General features: G+C 38.7%; 1 protein-coding gene and 1 pseudogene across 1 annotated transcript in view; one reads left to right on the top strand and one right to left on the bottom strand.

The window, feature by feature from the left end:
• Positions 1-18: 18 nt before the first annotated feature.
• NLN (neurolysin) overlaps positions 19-19,044 on the top strand; it is a 101,118-nt gene continuing 82,092 nt past the window's right edge. Inside the window, exon 1 of the mRNA XM_077773560.1 lies at positions 19-187. Coding sequence (XP_077629686.1) covers positions 147-187 — 41 coding nt within the window. The 5' untranslated portion in view covers positions 19-146. The remainder of the gene's footprint in view (positions 188-19,044) is intronic.
• On the bottom strand, positions 12,212-16,263 carry LOC144239488 (small ribosomal subunit protein uS2 pseudogene; annotated as a pseudogene).

Raw genomic sequence — 19,044 nt, 5'->3', positions numbered from 1 at the left:
CGCACGTGGGAGGGCGCGGGCAGGCTGGCCGCCACCGCCGCTGTTGCCTCCTCCGCTAGGCCGCCTCTTGGCTCCCCGGCGTCCCGCCTCCCTCAGCCGCAAACCGGAGGACAACGCGCCCGCCGCCGCCGCCTCTCGGCGCTCCCATGATCTCCCGGTGCCTTTCGGCTGTGCGAGGCCTCCACAGGTACCTCCGGTGCGCGGATTAACCTTGACGGTGGGCCGGGCGTTGTCTTCTGTCCTGTCGGTGCAGGTGTCTGTGCTCAGGCTTTCCCGAGCGCACCCCTCCGCCGCTCCTGGGACCCTCCCTCCCCGCAGCCCTCAGGCTCTACCCTGAGGGACACCTGGCGCGGGAACTTGGGGCCACCTTTCCCTTCTCCGCTCCCTCGGGAGGGCATCCATTCCCCTTTGTTTGGGACTGCCTCAGCTGCAGTCAGCGAGACTGGTCACAGGCCTGGCACAAAATGAATGCAGAAAGATGGTTCGGATAAGAAAATCATTTGACTTCCGCTCCGCCCCCCTTCCAGAACTGCAGACCTCTTATTAAAAGTGCCGGCGGCTGTAGACTCAGGCACAGCGATTTTAATTTGCCCCTCACGCACATCATTAGCATACAAATCGTTTAACGTCCGTGCAAGATGAAACTGCCGTGGTTTTGCGGCTTTTCTCCGTCCACGCTTTCTAATCTTTTTATTGACCTCTTCCCCATAAAACATTCGGCCTCTTGCTGGGGCAAATTGACTTGGCCCAAAATGGAGGAAATTATTGCTTGGACACGGTTTGGGGCAGCCTCAGCTGCTATTTTGGATAGCTTCTAGCTCCCAAGCCACACCCCTCTGCAACAGACCAGTAGCGAGATGGTGAGAGAATTAAATTCTTTGCATGGATGCGCTAGATAGAGTGGTTCTCAGAAACAATGCCTCTACCACCCCCATTCCCAAATCCAGTCTGAACTGTACATGCTAATGAAGATCCAACAGAAAAAAGGAAATGTAGGTTTCTTGCTAGATACTTACAAAACTACTTTGGAAAATGTCCAGCATTTTAGCTTTTTAACAGTTTTCTATTGTACGTGAACACTCATCTGTGCGGAGCTTTGTGTTTGCACAGACCGTATACTGAAGGTGCATCCAAGGGACAGTAGTAATTATAAAGAGTTAATGGGATGGTTTTGACCATATTTCACACCGTCGTTTTAGTCTGCAGGCTGCAAGTGATACTGCTTCAAATGCAGCTATACCAACCAGTGAAGATACTCACATAATGCAGGTGTGAGAAGAGAGAAAAATACTAAGACACCAGTTTTCAACTTTTTTAGTCCCAAGACAAAAACTTGTGAAGACCTAAGAGCTTTTGTTTTTGTGGGTTATGCTAGATCTGTCCATATTTACCATATTAGAAATGAAAACTAGGGAATTCTTAAAGTATTTATTAATTTATAAAACAGTAACAAACTCATTACATGCACGAATAACATTGTTAGTGAAAAGTAACTATTTTCCAAAACTCCTCCAAAAACGTCGGTAAGAAGAGTAGACTTGTGGGTTTTTTTCCCTTTTCTTCAGCTTTTTTTATTGTTGTAAAATATATGTAACTTAACATTGGGCATTTTAATTATTTTTAAATGCACTATTCAGTGGCATTAAGAACTTAAACATTTTGGGCAAGCATTACCATTATCCATCCCCAGATCTTTTTCATCATCCCAAGTGAAACTCTGTACCCACTAAATAGTAACTCCTCATTTTCTTCTTTCCCATCCCTGGTAACCACTCTTCTTTCTGTCTCGATGAATTTTTCTTTTTTAGGTACCTCATATAAATGGAATCATCAAGTATTTGTGACTGCCTTATTTGAGTTACCATAATGTTTCTAAGTTTCCATGTACCACATTTGTTTGTCGTCTGTCCGTGAACATTTGGGCTGTTTCCATCTTTTGGCTATGTGTGACTTAATAAAAAATAGCTGAATTCTTACATCTGCTTCTGCATTTGATATGTTACACTGTTTTAGTTTTAAGAAGATGAAAAAAATTCCACCTATCATATGTACTTGAAAAAATTACTTTTTAAAAATATTTATTTATTTGTGAGAGAGAGTGAACGGGGGAGGGGCGAGAGAGAAGGAAAGAGGGAATCCCAAGCAGGCCCCTCACTGTCAGTGCAGAACCCGACATGGGGCTTGAACCCACGAACCGTGAGATCATGACCTGAGCTGAAACCAAGAGTCAGACACTTAAAATGCCAGAGCCACCCAGGTGCCCCTAAAACTACTTTTTAAAAGTAATCATGGATATGCATTATTTCCTATCAAAGTTTGATAAGCGGTAGTTTTTTAAGATTAGTTGCAATGCAGAATATGAAACTATCAATGTACTTTTCTTATTCTGTTACATAAAAATCCATGTGTCTATGTTAGATTTTAATTTGTATCTTTTACCCATAATGATTTTCGAGTATCAAACATTGGTTACTTGGAAAATAGCAGTTCACTCTGTTATACAGATCTTCCTAATGTTGATATATTACATTATACAATATCAAATAATATTCCCTAATATCATCATCCATCTCATCACAAATGTCTTAAAGTATTAGGAAGCTAGCAAGTTCACCATGGTAGATACAATTTTTCAAAATTCAAACTTTAATTTGAAAGTTGAAATTTTATCATTGGTAACAAATACTGTCAGTTCCTTGAAGTGACAGGCTCACTTTGTTACCTTTTTTGAGAGAATTTCTGCCGAATACTTGAGTCTGATTAACCATAGTTTGTCACTCATCTTTTCAAACACAAACAGTGTTCCAAGTTAGAAAAGCAACTATTTCAGCTCACAACTTAATCATTTGCACAGGTGCTTTGGGTTTGGGCAACCAGATCTTATGGATAGCCATTGTACTCAAGTATATGCTTTATGCATACATTGCCACACATATACATTCAGTGATTGAGATTTAATAAAATTAAATATTTTACTATTTCATAAAAGTAAAATTGACATTAATTTTTAGCATGAGTGGTTGTAGAGTATGACTGTAAGACATTTTAGTGCAACTGCCTTGATTTGTTCTAAGGTGCCAATTATTTTATCTACCTTTGCTTCTTACCATCAGTACAAATGTTGACTAAGTGAAAAAAAAAGTTAATATCATAGTATTATCATGAAATACTTTTAACCTCACAGATGACTTGAAATGGTCTCAAGAACCCCTCTCTATATTCCCATCCCCAAGGATTGCAAACCACATTTTGAGAACCACTGGTAGGTGTGACTCAGATTCTTTTTTTTTTTTTAAGTTTATTTATTTATTTTGAGATAGAGAAACAGAGACGTGGGAGCAGGGGAGGGGCTGAGCTAGAGGGAAAGAGAGAATCCCAAGTGGGCTCCACATGGAGCCCAAAGAGAAGCTTGAACCCATGAACCATGAGATCATGACCTGAGCTGAAACCAAGAGTCAGACACTTAACTGACTAAGCCACCCAGGTCCTCCTTATTACTCAGATTCTTTGTTTATGCATGGAAGAAAATAAATATATAGAAAGCCATGCAATTATTTTGTTAGAGGTGATAATCAGAGGTGCGTGAGTGGCTCAGTCAGTTACCTGTCCGATTCTTGATCTTGACTCAGGGTATGATCTCACAATTTTTGAGTTCATGCCCCACTATGGGCTCTGTGCTGATAGTGCAGAGCCTGCTTAGATACTCTCTCCTTCTCTTTCTCTGCCTCCCCCCGACTCAAGTGTTCTCCCCCCACTCTCTCTCTCCCTCAAAATAAATAAATAACTTTTTTTATTTTATTTTTTATAAACTGTTTTTAAAAAGCTGGTAATCAACTAAGTATACCGACTATTTTATTACTTAACAAGATAATATAAACAACATATACAGTAGTAGTCATTAATTTACGACACTTGTGAGTGACTTCATTACAGAATCTTTGTTTCTAACTGTATCCTCCAAAAACAGTCAATACTGGGCAACATGGGAGGCCTCTGTATTCTCTTGATAGAATTTTCCTAATTTCTTCTGACACTTGGGAGTTCATTTTAGTGTTTTAAAGTAACTAGGTTTTTATTTACTGACTTATTATTTCTCTTGTGTTTTCCTGTTGGCAGAGCTGCTGTATATCCCCTTCCCAAAGCCCTTTGAACAGCCAGGATCATCGATGGGATACTAGGCTAATTTCTTGGGAATGGGGGGACCAAGAATCTGATGACTGGTTGTGCTTGCTGTTGAGATAACCTGTGACCTTAAGTATATCACTCATTATCTTGGCTCTCTCTCAAATCCCTTATTTTGTAAAATGAAAAGGACTAGACAAAATGATACCTAAGATTTCTTTCAACTTCTGTTGCCATAGCAATTAAACCAGGAGAATTTCCCTTCCTACCTCATCCAGACTGCATAGGATTTGAGCCAAGCAAAATCTAATGTACACTATAGAGTGAGGGATGGATGGCATAATCAAGAAAACAGATGAGAAAGATGACTCAACAGTGTTTAGCCCAGATTGTATCTATAATGACCCTACTTTCCTCATTCCTTGGTTTTAAAAATTATGACAGCATGTTCACTGTGGAAAACCAGAAAATATTGACAAGTGAAAGAAACAAGTATACCAATCCAGAAGAACCAAGTGTTAACAGCTTCCAAAATCTTTTCTACATATAGACTTTTTTTAAAAACAAATATGATATTATACTGTATTTATTATAAGTTTTATATACTATAGACATTCTTCCATAATATAAACAGTTACAATACAGTCCTTTTGGAACTGTATGACAATTAATCCCTACTTTTGGCTATAACTATCCCCAACTTCTTGCTGAGTAATAGTGCTTAGATAAACATTCTTGCTATTAGGTCTTTTTCCAAATCCTTAATTATTTCATCAGTGTAAGTTTTCAGCAAAGGAATTGGTACATCACAGGCCTTTGATGCACATCTTTCAGGCCTTTGGTACTTACTTTCCTATTTTTCTCCAAAACGTTTTGACCAAATTTCACTTTTGCCAAAGGACTGTGTAAATCCTAGTTTCCTACACGATTACCAACACTGAGCATTTTAATATTTTTTTATCCTTACCAATTAGTTAAGTAGAACTTTTCTTATTATTTTTCAAATATATTTTTAATGCTTAGTTTTGAGAGAGAGAGAGAGCGAGCGTGTGCGCACATGCAAGTGAGGGAAGGGCAGAGAGAAAACATGAGAGAGGATCCGAAGCTGGCTCCACACTTACGGCAATGAGCAGCCAGATGCGGGGCTTGAACTCATGAACCATGACCTGAGCCAAAGTCACTCAACTAACTGAGCCAGCCAAGTGCTCCAAAACTTTTCATATTATAATTTACATTTACTTGCATTTTTTTGAGAGTTTATTTGGTGAGTTTAATTCTCTAATAAAAATTCAGGACTTGTGATCTGAAGACCAAAAATTTCTTTGTTTTCTTTTTCATTTTTTTTTATATATTTTTTTATTTTAAGAGAGAGAGCATGCACATGCAAGTGAGAGAGGGGCAGAGAGAGGGAGAGAGAGAGAGAGAGAGAGAGAGAATTCCAAGCGGGCTCCTTGCTGTCAGTGCAGAGCCTGACATGGTCCTTGATCCCACAAAAGAGGAGATGACCTGGGCCGAAACCAAGAGTTAGACACTTAACCATTTAACTGACTGAGCCACCCAGGTGTGCCAAGTTGTTTTCTGATGTGAGAATTTATTCGTATGGGAAGTCTTAGAAAGTCAGACAAATTAAATTATAGTTATTCATAAACTTAACATTTATGTATCTTAACTGTAATTAAATAAAACAGAGATTGTCTCCTCAAATCCAGTAGATAGAAACTCTAGAATTTTAGGACAATGGTAATAGAAAAACAAAATACTAATGAAAAAAATGATTTAAGTTAGAAATATCAAAGGTTACCCATTATTTGTATAAATGCATTTTAAAATGCTGTAAAGGAGGATTTTTGTTTTCGCTCTTTACCCCTGGTTTTGGACAGACACATCCTGGTATCTTCTCATGTTAAAATAGTATCACTTTTTTGGTTAAGACAAAACAGGGGTGCCTGGGTGACTCAGTTGGTTGAGCGTCCAACTTGGGCTCAGGTCATGATCATGAGTTCGAGCCCCACATGGGGCTCTCTGCTGACAGCTCGGAGCCTGAAGCCTGCTTTGGATTCTGTCTTCCTCTCTCTCTGCCCATCTCTCTCTCTCTTTCTCTCTCTCTCTCTCTGTCTCAAAAATAAATATTTTTTAAAAAAGGACAAAACAGAGAACTTCTATGGAGAGAAGCACCTATATTAAAGTATGAAGAACCAAGGAAGTTGATGCTTATTGGATACATATGTATATGCCACGCTCTGCATAGAAAGGCAAGTAGTATAATATTCTAGACTAGACTAGACTAATCTGGAGCCTCCTTGGCTCTGCCACTGACTAGTACTGTGATCTTAGGCAGAGTTACTTAATTTCTCTGTGTTTATTTCTTCATCAGTAAACTGAAATTGATTGGCTGATTTTTTTCACTCACCAAATATTTATTGAGTGGCTTTTATGTGCCAAACATTATTCTAGGTCTAGTGATACAGCAGTGAACAAAGCAACCCAAAATCCTGGTGTTTATGTAGCTTGAGAGACAGCTAAGGAAAATATACCATATATTAAATGGGAAAATGTGCTAGGGGGCAAAAATTAAGGTAGGAAAGATGGATATTGAGTATTGGTGAGTTTACAGGAGAGGGCTCAGTGAGAAGCTGGTGCTGGGCCTGGTGTGTTTGAGAAAGTGAAGAGGCCATTGTGCCTGGAGCGGAGTACAGGTCAGACAGATGAGTAGGAGAGGAGATAAGAGAGGGAAAAGTTGTACTCCTCTGTATTAGAAAAACAGTTCTCCCTTCTCCTGGGAGGCCTTTTACTACTCACACAGAACTCTTCCCTTATGACAATTAGGTCACCAAATGTGTGTGGAAATTTTCTCCACAGCAAGCAATTCTCTGCCTCATTAGCTGGGTGTCCTGCATTTTAACTCAGTTCTGACACTGTCTACCTGAAGATACCATCAGGTCCCACAGGTTAAGGGCTGGCCCCACAAGTCCCCTGTCCAACTCCAGGTGCCAGTTGCGAGTCCATGTTGTCACCAGTGCTTCTGACCTATTGCTGTAAATCTCAGGTTCCCATGACTCCCTCTTTGGGTTCAATTAATTTGCTGGAGCAGCTCCCAGAACTCAGGAATCACGTTTACCAGTTCATTAAAGGATAGTATTATAACCTTTATAAAGGATGAAGAGATACTGCGGTCTGAGCACAGGAGCTTCGTCCCTTTGAAATTAGGGTACGTCATCCTGGAACATGGAAGTTGTGTCCACCAAACTGGAAGCTCTCCAAATCCCATATTGGAATTTTTATGGAGGCTTCCTGAGGTAGGCATGATCTGTCATTAATTCCATTTTCAGTCCTTCTGTCTTCTCAAGAGAATGGGATGCAAAGCTAAAAATTCCAATCTTCGAATCATGGCTCTGTCTTTCTGGTGGCCAGCCCTCATCTAGGAGCCTGTCCAGTTACTACTCAGAACAAAAGACACTCCTATCACCCAGGAAATTTCAAGGCTTTTGGAAGCCCTGTGTCAGGAACCAGGGTCAGAAACCAATTATTACAACAAAAGATGACCCTAGTGCTCTTATCATGTAGGAAATAACAAGGGTTTTAAGAGCTCAAAGCCAAGAACCAGGGGCAGAGACCAATATACTCTATTGTCTCACATCACCTGTTTAAGATTGAAAGTAAATATAGAGTACTTTGATTACTTGACTATATCCATTACTATTGCTAGAATAATGCTATGTAGCAAACCAAATCTCAGGGGAGTATAATGATAAATGTTTGTGTTTGCTGGGCAGTTTTCTGATCTTGACCAGGTTCATTCCACCTATCAGCCATGGATTGTGTAGGCAGCTCTGCTGATCTTGGCTGAGGTGTCTCATATATTTGGGAATCTAGGATGGCAAAAGATGGGGCCATTTGGCTCTCTTTCACCTTTTCTCTCATCCTGCAGGAGGCTACTTCAGCCTTGTTCTCATGGCGATGGCAGGGTTCCATGAGAGTGAATGTGTGTACAGCCCTCCCAAAGCTTGGGCTCGAACTGGCATACCATCAACTATGCTACATTCTGCTGGCCATAGCAACTCCCAAGGCCAGCCCAGGTACAGGAAATGGGTAGACAGACTGTATCCTGATGGGAGGAGCAGCAAAGTCAATTATAAGTTATAGATACATAGAGGAGTGAAAAGGAGGTCATTTTAGCATGTAAATTTTAGCATTTAAAATATTGGCACATTAAAAGCTCAGTATATATTAGCTATTATTTTCATGTTTGTGAATTACCTAGTTGGAGTTTGGAGGTTTTTAAATTCAGGTTTTTTTTTTTTTTTTTTTGGGTCTTTGAATTTTGGGGTGGATTGTTACTGCTTTCTGTTTGTCAGAAGTTAAAAATTTTTATGTAATCAAGTATATCAGGTTTTCTTTTATGACGTTTGCCTTTGGTCACATGCCTAGAAAGCCCTTCTACCCAAAAATTATAACTTTTTTAAATCACCTAATTTTTCTTCTAGTACTTTTATCTTTCATCTTGTATATTTGAAACCTTTATCTGCCATGAATACTAATGTTTTCTAAGTGACTTTTCTAATTATTAAGTGAAACAAAATGAAAATCAACATAAACTGAAGGAAGTATGAGAAACTCCAGCTTACCAAATTGGGGTTTCTGATTTACCACAGTGTACATTGAAAGATCCTGTCCCATTCCACCTACTTGGCAATCAAAAGAATACCCTCTTATTTCCCAGACACACATAGCTGGTGTCTTTGATACCTAATCTTATTTATGCTCAAGACCAAAAGGAAAATTCTTTTCCTGACTCACGGCTTTTATCTTTTCTTCTTGTCCCTCCACCCACCTCCCATATGGTAACCATCAGTTTGTTCTCTGTAGTTAAGAGTTTCTTTCTTGGTTTGCCTCTTCCTCCATTCCCCACCCCCAAATTTGCTCATTTGTTGTGTTTCTTAAATTCCACATGAGTGGAACTCATACGGTATTTGTCTTTCTCTGACTGCCTTATTTCACTTAGCATAATACCCTCTTGCTCCATCCATGTCATTGCAAATGGCAAGATTTCATTCTTTTTTATGGCTGAGTAATATTACCGTGTGTGTGTGGGGGGGGTGTATACATATATATTATATGTATATATATGCATATATTCACACACATGCACACAGTTCAACATCTTCCTTAATCCATTCACCAGTCGATAAATACTTGGGCTGTTCCCATAATTTGACTATTGTAGATAATGCTGCTATAAACATCAGAGTACATGTATCCCTTTGAATTAGTATTTTTGTATTCTCTGGGTAAATACCTAGTAATGCAATTGTTGGATCACAGAGTAATTCTGTTTTTAACTTTAAAAATTACTTGTAAGGTTTATTATTTTATTTTGAGAGAGAGAGAGAAAAAGAGAGAGAATCTCAAGTAAGCTCCACACTGTCAGCACAGAGCCTAATGTGGCACTCAAATTCACAAACCATGATATCATGACCTGAGCCGAAATCAATAGTCAGACACTTAACTGACTGAGCCACTCAGGCACCCCTTTATTTTTATTGTGGAACCTCCAAATTGTTTTCCAGAGTTGGTACTTGAGTTTGAATTCCCACCAGCAGTGCAGAAGGGTTACCCTTTAGGAGTAGGGTTTTTATGCTTTGAGTATGCCACACCATACATAAGGATGTAGCAACAAAAATATTTATGGAAGCATTGCTCTCATTTACCTGGTGGTCCCAAGTTTCCAATCACAACAAGGGGAGACAAGAAGCATTACAAGTCTCTGTTTTATATTTGCCAATATCTTTTCACTAAAGCAAGCCACATGGCCAAAACTAGACTCAAGGGCGGAGACACCCCTTGGTGGAAAAAACTGCTATGGGGCACCTGGCTGGCTCAGTTGGAAGAGCATGTAACTTTTAATCTCAGGATCTTGAGTTTGAGCCCCACTCAGGGGCTTGAGTCCTAAGTTTGAGCCCCAGTATAGAGATTACTAAAAAAAAATTTCAAGTTTTTTAAAAAGAAGAAAAAACTGCTGAATTATATTATAGTAGGTTGTGCTAACAAAGATGGGAAAAATTTGTAGATATTTTTGCAATCTATTAATAGCTTATGTAGTGTTCAGAAAAAAAAATTGTATCTTTAAATACATTAGCAAAGAAGAAAGATTTGAGTTTTTATCTCAGGAAGACAGAAAGGGAACAGCAGTTTAAACCCAAAGAAAATAGAAAGAGGGCAATAATAAAAAGCAAAAATCAATGATACAGGAAACAAACATACAATAGGGAAATTCAACAAAGCCCAAGTTCGTTCCTTAAAAATATAATAAAATTGGGGCGCCCGGGTGGCTTAGTCAGTTAAGTGTCCGACTTTCGCTCAGGTCATGATCTCGCGGTTCGTGGGTTCGAGCCCCGCGTCGGGCTCTGTGCTGACTGCCAGCTCAGAGCCTGGAGCCTGTTTCAGAGTCTGTCACTCCCTCTCTCTCTGACCCTCCCCTGCTCATGCTGTCTGTCTCTCTCCTAGAAATAAATAAAACATTTAAAAAAATATATGATAAAATTGATGAACTTTGTTTAGCAAGAAAAATGAGAGAATACATATACATAAATAAAAGGAGTAAAATAAGGAATATCACTAAAGATTGTACAAAGATGAGAGTATTTATAAAGAAGCGTTTGCCAATACATTTGAAAATTTAGATAACTGGAAAAATTCATTGAAAAATATAACATTAAAAAAAAGAAAAATATAACATTAAGATGGAAACCAAAAGAGATAGAAAGTCTTTTATTTATTATAGAAACAATCTTTGTGTTGAAAGATTTTCACAAAGAAAACTCTAGACCCATATGGCTTCAGCACTGAATTCTTCCAAATATCTAAGGAATAATGCCAATCGTACATAAACATTTTCAAAGAAGCAAAAAATAGTCAATACTTCCAAACTAATTTTATAAGTCTCTAAACCCTCATTCCAAAAATTCATGAGGATAATACAAGGAAAAACCATTGGGTTTTTGTAAATATGAAAAAATTAGAAAATCAATCCATGAAATTAACCAATTAATGAAATAAGGGAGAAAAACCATGTGATTATTTTGCTAGACGCATAAAAAGAATTTGATAAAATTTAATATCCATTCATATGCTGGCAAGGATGTGGAGAAACAGGCACCCTCTTACACTGTTGCTGGGGATGTAAACTGGTGCAGCCCCTCTGGAAAACAGTGTGGAGGTTCCTCAAAAAATTAACAATACAACTCCCCTATGACCCAGCAATAGCACTGCTAGGAATTTACCCAAGGGATGCAGGAGTGCTAATGCATAGGGGCACATGTACCCCAATGTTCATAGCAGTGCTTTCAACAATAGCCAAATCATGGAAAGAGCCTAAATATCCATTAACTGATGAATGGATCAAAAAAGATGTGGTTTATCTATACAATAGAATACTACATGGCAATGAGAAGGAATGAAATCTGGCTATTTGTAGCAACGTGGATGGAACTTGAGAGTGTTGGGCTGAGCAAAATAAGTCAGGCAGAGAAAGACAGATACCATATGTTTTCACTTATAAGTGAATCAGGAGAAACTTAACAGAGGAATGAGGCAAAGATGGCCATTTTTACTATGTATATTCAATGTTGTCCTTGAGGGCTTAGCCAGTGTAATAATTTAAGAAAAAAAAGATGTAAAGATTGGAAAGGAAGGAATAAAATTGTCTTTATTTTGCAATGACATAATTGTATAGAGCCTTCAAAGGATAAAATATTAGAATGAATACTTTGTATTCCTGGATACAAGATCAACATAAAAAACTGAATTATAGGTCTATGCCTTAGCAAGATACAATTGAGAAGTGAATTTTTTTTAATTATATAAGTAGAAATAGAATTAAAACCTTTAAATATCTAGGAACAAATCAAATAAATGTAAAACAGCAGAGAATACTACAAGACACTTGTGAAAAAAATAAAAGAAGATCTAAGTAAATGGAAAAGAAAGTTCTAAAAAACAGATCTAAAAAAAATCCAAGTAAATGAAAAGACATGTCAGTTTGTGATTGGACTACTGAATATAGAAACTTTTTTTTCTGTCCACCTTATTGTCATTTTGTTTGCCTTTGGGGAAGATCAGCTAAAGGCCAGTCAGTAGTTGGTCCTGTGCATTCAGTGGCCTGAGCAGTGGGAGCTGCAGTCCAGTCTTCAGTGGAAGGCTAAGTGCTCTAGTCTTCAGTCTTCAGTAGGGAATTGCTGAATAGGCGCAGAGGGAGGGCACCTGCGTGCCTCAGACCAGTCTACAACTTCATGCTGAGAAGCAGCGAGCTCAGGAATTGGAGCAGTCCATTCACCTTGAAGTTCCTCCTTAGTCACAGCGTTTTCTTCTTTTTATTTTTTTTTAAATATAATTTATTGTCAAATTGGTTTCCATACAGCACTAAGTGCTCATCCCAACCAGTGCCCTCCTCCATGCCCATCACCCACTTTCCTTTCTCCCCCACCCCATCAACCCTCAATTCTCAGTATTTAAGAGTCTTTTATGGTTTGTCTCCCTCCCTCTCTTTTTTTCCCTTCCCCTCCCCCCATGGTCTTCTGTTAAGTTTCTCAGGATCCACATATGAGTGAAAATATATGGTATCTGTCTTTCTCTGACTGACTGACTTTACTTAGCATAATACCCTCCAGTTCCATCCACGTTGGTGCAAATGGCCAGATTTCATTCTTTCTCTTTGTATATATAAAACCACATCTTCTTTATCTATTCCTCAGTTGATGAACATTTGGGCTCTTTCCGTGATTTCGCTATTGTTGAAAGCGCTGCTATAAACATTCGGGTACATGTTTCCCTATGCATTAGCACGTCTCTTTCCCTTGGGTAAATTTCCTAGCAATGCTATTGCTGGGTCATATGGTAGCTCTATTTTTAATTTTTTGAGGAACCAACTCACGGTTTTCCAGAGTGGCTGCACCAGTTTGCATTCCCACCAAGAGCGTAAAAGGGTGCCCAGTTCTCCACGTCCTCGCCAGCAGCTATAGTCTCCTGATTTGTTCATTTTACCCACTCTGAGAGGCATGAGGTGGTATCTCATTGTGGTTTTGATTTGTATTTCCCTGATGATGAGTAACGTTGAACATCTTTTCATATGTCTGTTGGCCATCTGGATGTCCTCTTTGGAGAAGTGTCTGTTCATGTCTTCTGCCCATTTCTTCACTGGATTATTTGCTTTTCGGGTGTGGAGTTTGGTGAGTTCCTTATAGATTTTGGATACTAGCCCTTTATCTGATATGTCATTTGCAACTATCTTTTCCCATTCCTTCAGTTGCCTTTTAGTTTTGTTGATTGTTTCCTTTGCCGTGCAGAAGCTTTTTATCTTGATGAGGTCCCAATAGTTCATTTTTGCTTTTCATTCCCTTGCCTTTGGAGATGTGTCAAGTAAGAAATTGCTGTGGTGCAGGTCAAGGAGGTTGTTTCCTGCTTTTTCCTCTAGGGTTTTGATGGTTTCCTGTCTCACATTCAGGTCCTTCAGCCATTTTGAGTTTGTTTTTGTGTACTGTGTAAGAAAGTAGTCTGTTTCATTCTTCTGCATGTTGCTGTCCAGATCTCCCAGCACCATTTGTTAAAGAGACTGTCTTTTTTCCATTGGATACTCTTTCCTGCTTTGTGAAAGACTAGTTGGCCGTACCTTTGTGGGTCCAATTCTGGGTTCTCTATTCTATTCTATTCGTCTGTGTGTCTGTTTTTGTGCCAATAGCATACTGTCTTGATGTTCACAGCTTCATAGTAGAGGCTAACGTCTGGGATGGTGATGCCTCCCATTTTGGTTTTCTTCTTCAATATTACTTTGGCTGTTCAGGGTCTTTTGTGGTTCCATACAAATTTTAGGATTGTTCTCGTTTTGAGAAGAATGCTGATGCAATTTTCATTGGGATTGCATTGAATGTGTAGATTGCTTGGGTGGCATTGACATTTTAGCAATATTTATTCTTCCAATCCATGAGCATGGAACGTTTTTCCATTTCTTCGTGTCTTCTTCAATTTCCTTCATAAGTTTTCTATAGTTTTCAGCATAAAGATCTTTTATATCTTTGGTTAGGTTTATTCCTAGGTATTTTATGGTTCTTGGTGCAATTGTGAATAGGATCAGTTTCTTTATTTCTTTTTCTGTTGCCTCATTATTTGTGTATAAAAATGCAACTGATTTCTGTACGTTCATTTTGTAGCCTGCAACTTTGCTGAATTGATCGATCAGTTCTACCAGACTTTTGGTGGAGTCTGTTAGGTTTTCAATGTAGAAATCATGTTGTCTGCAAAAAGTGAAAGTTTGATTTCTTGTTTGCCAATTCTAATGCCTTTTATTTCGTTTTGTTGTCTTTNTTCTTTTGTTAATATGATGTATCACATTGATTGATTTGTGAATATGGAACCAGCCCTATAACTAAGGAATGAATCCCACTTGGACATGGTGGATAATTCTTTTTATATGCCGTTGAATTCAATTTGCTAGTATCTTACTGAGAATTTTTGCATCCATTTTCATCAGGGATATTGGCCTGTAGTTCTCTTTTTCTTCTGGTTCTCCATCTGGTTTGGGAATCAAAGTGATGCCAGCTTCATAGAATGAGTATGGAAGTTTTCCTTCCACTTCTATTTTTTGGAACAGCTTGAGAAGGATAGGTGTTAACTTTGCTTTAAATGTCTGGTAGAATTCCCCAGGGAAGCCATCTGATCCAGGACTCTTATTTGTTTGGAGGTTTTTGATAACTGATTCAATTTCTTCACTAGTTATGGGTCTGTTCAAATTTTCTATTTCTTCCTGTTTGAGTTTTGGTAGTGTGTGGGTATTTAGGAATTTGTCCATTTCTTCCAGGTTGTACAGTTTGTTGGTATATATTTTTTCATAGTATTCCCTGATAATTGCTTGTATTTCTGAAGGATTGGTTGTAATAAATGCATTTTCATTAGTTATTTTATCTATTTGGGTACTCTCTCTTTTCTTTTTGAGAAGCCTGGCTAGAGATTTATCAATTTTGTTTATTTTCTCAAAAAAACAACTCTTTGTTTCATTGATCTGTTCAACTGGGTTTTTTGGATTCTATATTGTTTATTTCTGCCCTGATCTTTAGTATTTCTCTTCTTCTGCTGGGTTTGGGGTGTTCTTGCTGCTCTGCTTCTAGTTCCTTCAGATGTGCTGTTAGATTTTGTATGTGGGATTTTTCTTGTTTCTTGAGATAGGCCTGGATTGCAGTGTGTTTTCCTCTTAGGACTGCCTTTGCTGCATCCCAGAGGGTTTGAATTGTTGTATTTTTATCTTCATTCATTTCCATATATTTTTGAATTTCTTCTCTAATTGCGCGATTGACCCATTCATTCTTTAGCAGGATGTTCTTTAACCTGCATGCTTTTGGAGGTTTTCCGGACTTTTCCCTGTGGTTGATTTCAAGTTTCATAGTATTGTGATCTGAAGGTGTGCATGGTATGATCTCAGTTCTTTTATATTTATTGAGGGCTGCTTTGGGTCACAGCATTTTCAGCAGTGGCCTGCTCTTTTCAATCTCTTCAGGATCTCTGTAGAGGTAGAGATCAGGCATGACCTTCCATGGGTGTTTACAGGAAATAGTGGCATGTGTCCGCAGACCTTCCCAGGCCAGCATCCACCACATCAGACTCACTGAGTGAGCCCCCTTGTTGTTGCAAGGGATGGTATGGTGATGTCCATCTAGCACGGAGGAGAGTCTGTTACACAGAGTGATGGTAGGTCAGTTAACATAAGATGCCTCTCTGAGAGGCTGGTAGTCAGCCCTGGGATCAGTAAGCACCAGAAGTCTCTGCTCCTGGAAGGCTGCCTCGATCTGGTTAGTGATGGTTCCAGGAGTGATGTGGCCAGCAGCAGCAAACTTCAGCACAGCTCGCTGGTCAGTATTCTTGGATGATATGATGCTGACATCAGCAGGGTTTTCAATGGCAACAGTGGCACAAGCTACGAACAGAAGCTTCTCCCATGCTCTCTTCTGTTATGGTATAGATACCATCACTTTTCCTTTTGTGGATATGCCATTCCAAATGGCGGTCAAGGTTGGTACCACCTAAGTGGGTTCCTGCTGCAAGGAATTTGAGGACATTCTCCTCTTTCAATTGTAGGACATCAAGGGCTCTAGACATTGTAGAAATTTCCCTTTAAGTTACAACGGGAACACAGCACAATGCCATATCATCCCCACCTTGGGTAGCACAGAAAGGTAGACTACTGAATATGGTAAAATTGTCAGTTTCCCCTAATTTAACCTTTAGATTCAATAAAATCCCAATCAAAATCGTAGAAGAACTTTTTGTGGAAATTGACAAATTTTAAACGGAAGCATGAAGGGCCAAGAATAACAAAACACAAACTTGAAAAATATCAAGTGAGAGGATTTAAGCTACTAAATACCAACGTATTACAAAGCTACAGTCATTACAAGACAAAACAAAACACACTGCAGTATTGGTTCAAGAATAGAAAAATGGATGAAGGAACGGAGTCCAGAAATAAACCTATATATACTTGATAACTATTACAATAGTTGGTGCACAGTTCTGTAATGGGGGGAGGAGGGCTTTTTTAAATAAAAAATTGACACTTGGTCAATTGCATATTTATACAGAAAGATGAACACTATTTTTTCTTTAATCTTTATTTTTTCTTTCTTTTTTTTCAATATTTAATGTGTGTTTTGGTTTTGTTTGTTTTTGTTTTTGTTTTCTGAGAGAGAGAGAAAAAAGATTGTGAGTGGGGGAAGGGCAAAGAGAGAGGGAGACACAAAATCCAAAGCAGGGCTCCAACGCACTGATGGTGAGATCATGACCTGAGCCAAAGTCAGATGCTTAATGGACTGAGCCAGCCAGTCCTTTTTTTTCTTCCTTCCTTCCTCTTTTCTTTGTTTCTTTCCCTTCTTTCCTTCTTGCTTTATTGCTTTTTCTTTTAATTAACTCCAGTTAGTTAACATACAGTCTAGTATTAGGTTTAGGTGTACAATATAGTGATTCAGCATGTCTATGCAACAACGTGGTGCTCATCAGGACAAGAGCTCTCCTTGGGGCACCTGGGTGGCTCAGTCAGTTAAGCTTCTGACTTCGGCTCAGGTCATGATCTAGCGGTTTGTGAGTTCTTGAGCCCTGCTTTGGGCTCTGTGCTGACACCTCAGAGCCTGTAGCCTCCTTCAGGTTCANTCATGTCTTCTGCCTATTTTTTAAAAAAAATTTTATTTTTTTCTTTGAATACTTTTTTAAAATTCAAGTTAGTTAACATATAGTGTAGTATTGGTTTTAGGAGTAGAATTTAGTGATTCATCAGTTACATATTATACATAAAGCAGTCACAACAAGTGCCGTCCTTAATGACCGTCACCCATTTAACCCATCTCCCCACCCAGTACCCCCTCCAGCAACCCTCAGTTTGTTGTCTATATTTGTTGCCTCCCTCACTGCTGCTACCTTTATTATTTTTCCTTCCTTTCCCCTGTGTTCATCTATTTTGTTTCTTAAATTCTATGGTGACATCATATGGTATTTATCTTTCTCTGACTATTTCACTTAGCATAATGCAATCTAGTTCCATCCATGTCATTGCAAATTTCTGCCCATTTTTATATTGAATTATTTGTTTTTTGGATCTTGAGTTTGATAAGTTCTTTATATTTTTTGGATACTAACCCATTATTAGATAAGTCATTTTCAAATATATCTTCCATTCCATAGATTGCCTTTCAGTTTTTATTGATTTATCGATTGTTCTTTGCTGTAAAGAAGCTTTTTAGTTTAATGTAGTCCCACCTTTTTAATTTTGTTTTTGTTTCCCTTGCCTCCAGAGACATATCTAGAAAGAAGTTGCTATAGCCGATGTCAAAGAAGTTACTGCCTGTGTTCTATTCTACAGTTTTTAAGATTTTACATTCCCACCAACAGTGTAGGTTGACGGAGGAACAAGGGGGAGAAGAAGGGCGGAAATGGTGGGGGAAATGGAGAGAGGCAAACCATGAGAGACTCTTGAATGCTGACAAAAACTGAGGACTGATGGATGTGGGGGGGAGGAGGGATGGGCATGGAGGAGGACACTTGTGGGGATGAGCACTGAGTGTTATGTGGAAACTAATTTGACAATAAACTATTTGTAAAAAAAAAAATAATAATAAATAAATAAATAAATAAAATAAAATAAATAAAAACTCAAAAGATAAAAAAAAAGATTTTAAGTCTCACATTTAGGTCTCTAATCCATTTTTAATTTATTTTTTTATATTTTTAAAAATTTTTAATGCTTATTTTTGACACAGAGAAAGAGAAAGGGAGAAACAGAGCATCAGCAGGGGAGGGGTAGAGAGAGAGACACACAGAATCCGAAGACAGGCTCCAGGCTCTGAGCTGTTAGCACAGAACCCGACATGGGGCTCGAACTCATGAACTGTGAGATCATGACCTGAGTCGAATTCAGACACTTAACCGACTAAGCCACCCAACTGCCCCGGTTTTTAGTTTATTTTTCTGTGTGGTGTAATAAAGTGGTTCAGTTTCATTCTTTTGCATGTTGCTGTCCAGTTTTCCCAGCACCGTTTTTGAAGAGACATTCTTTTTCCTGTTGGATATTTTTTTCCTGTTTTATCAAAGACTAATTGACCATAATGTTGTGGGTTCATTTCTGGGTGTTTTGTTTTTTTTAAGATTATTTCTGAGTAATCTCTATATCCAGCATGGAGCTGCAACTTAGAACCTGAAGATCAAGAGTTGCATACTCTACTGACTGAGCCCGCCGGGTGTCCCAAACTGCTCATTTCTGGGTTTTCTATCCTGTCCTTTTGATCTATGTGTCTATTTTTGTGCTAGTACCATATTGTTTTCCTTATTACAACTTTGTAATATAACTTAAAGTCCAGAATTGTGATACCTCCAGCTTTGCTTTACTTTTTC

The sequence above is a fragment of the Crocuta crocuta genome, unplaced genomic scaffold, assembly GCF_008692635.1.
Source record: "Crocuta crocuta isolate KB4526 unplaced genomic scaffold, BGI_CrCroc_1.0 scaffold383, whole genome shotgun sequence".
Classification (NCBI taxonomy): Eukaryota; Metazoa; Chordata; class Mammalia; order Carnivora; family Hyaenidae; genus Crocuta; species Crocuta crocuta.
Note: the sequence above shows the minus strand (reverse complement) of the source record. Positions and strands in the feature narration are given on the sequence as shown.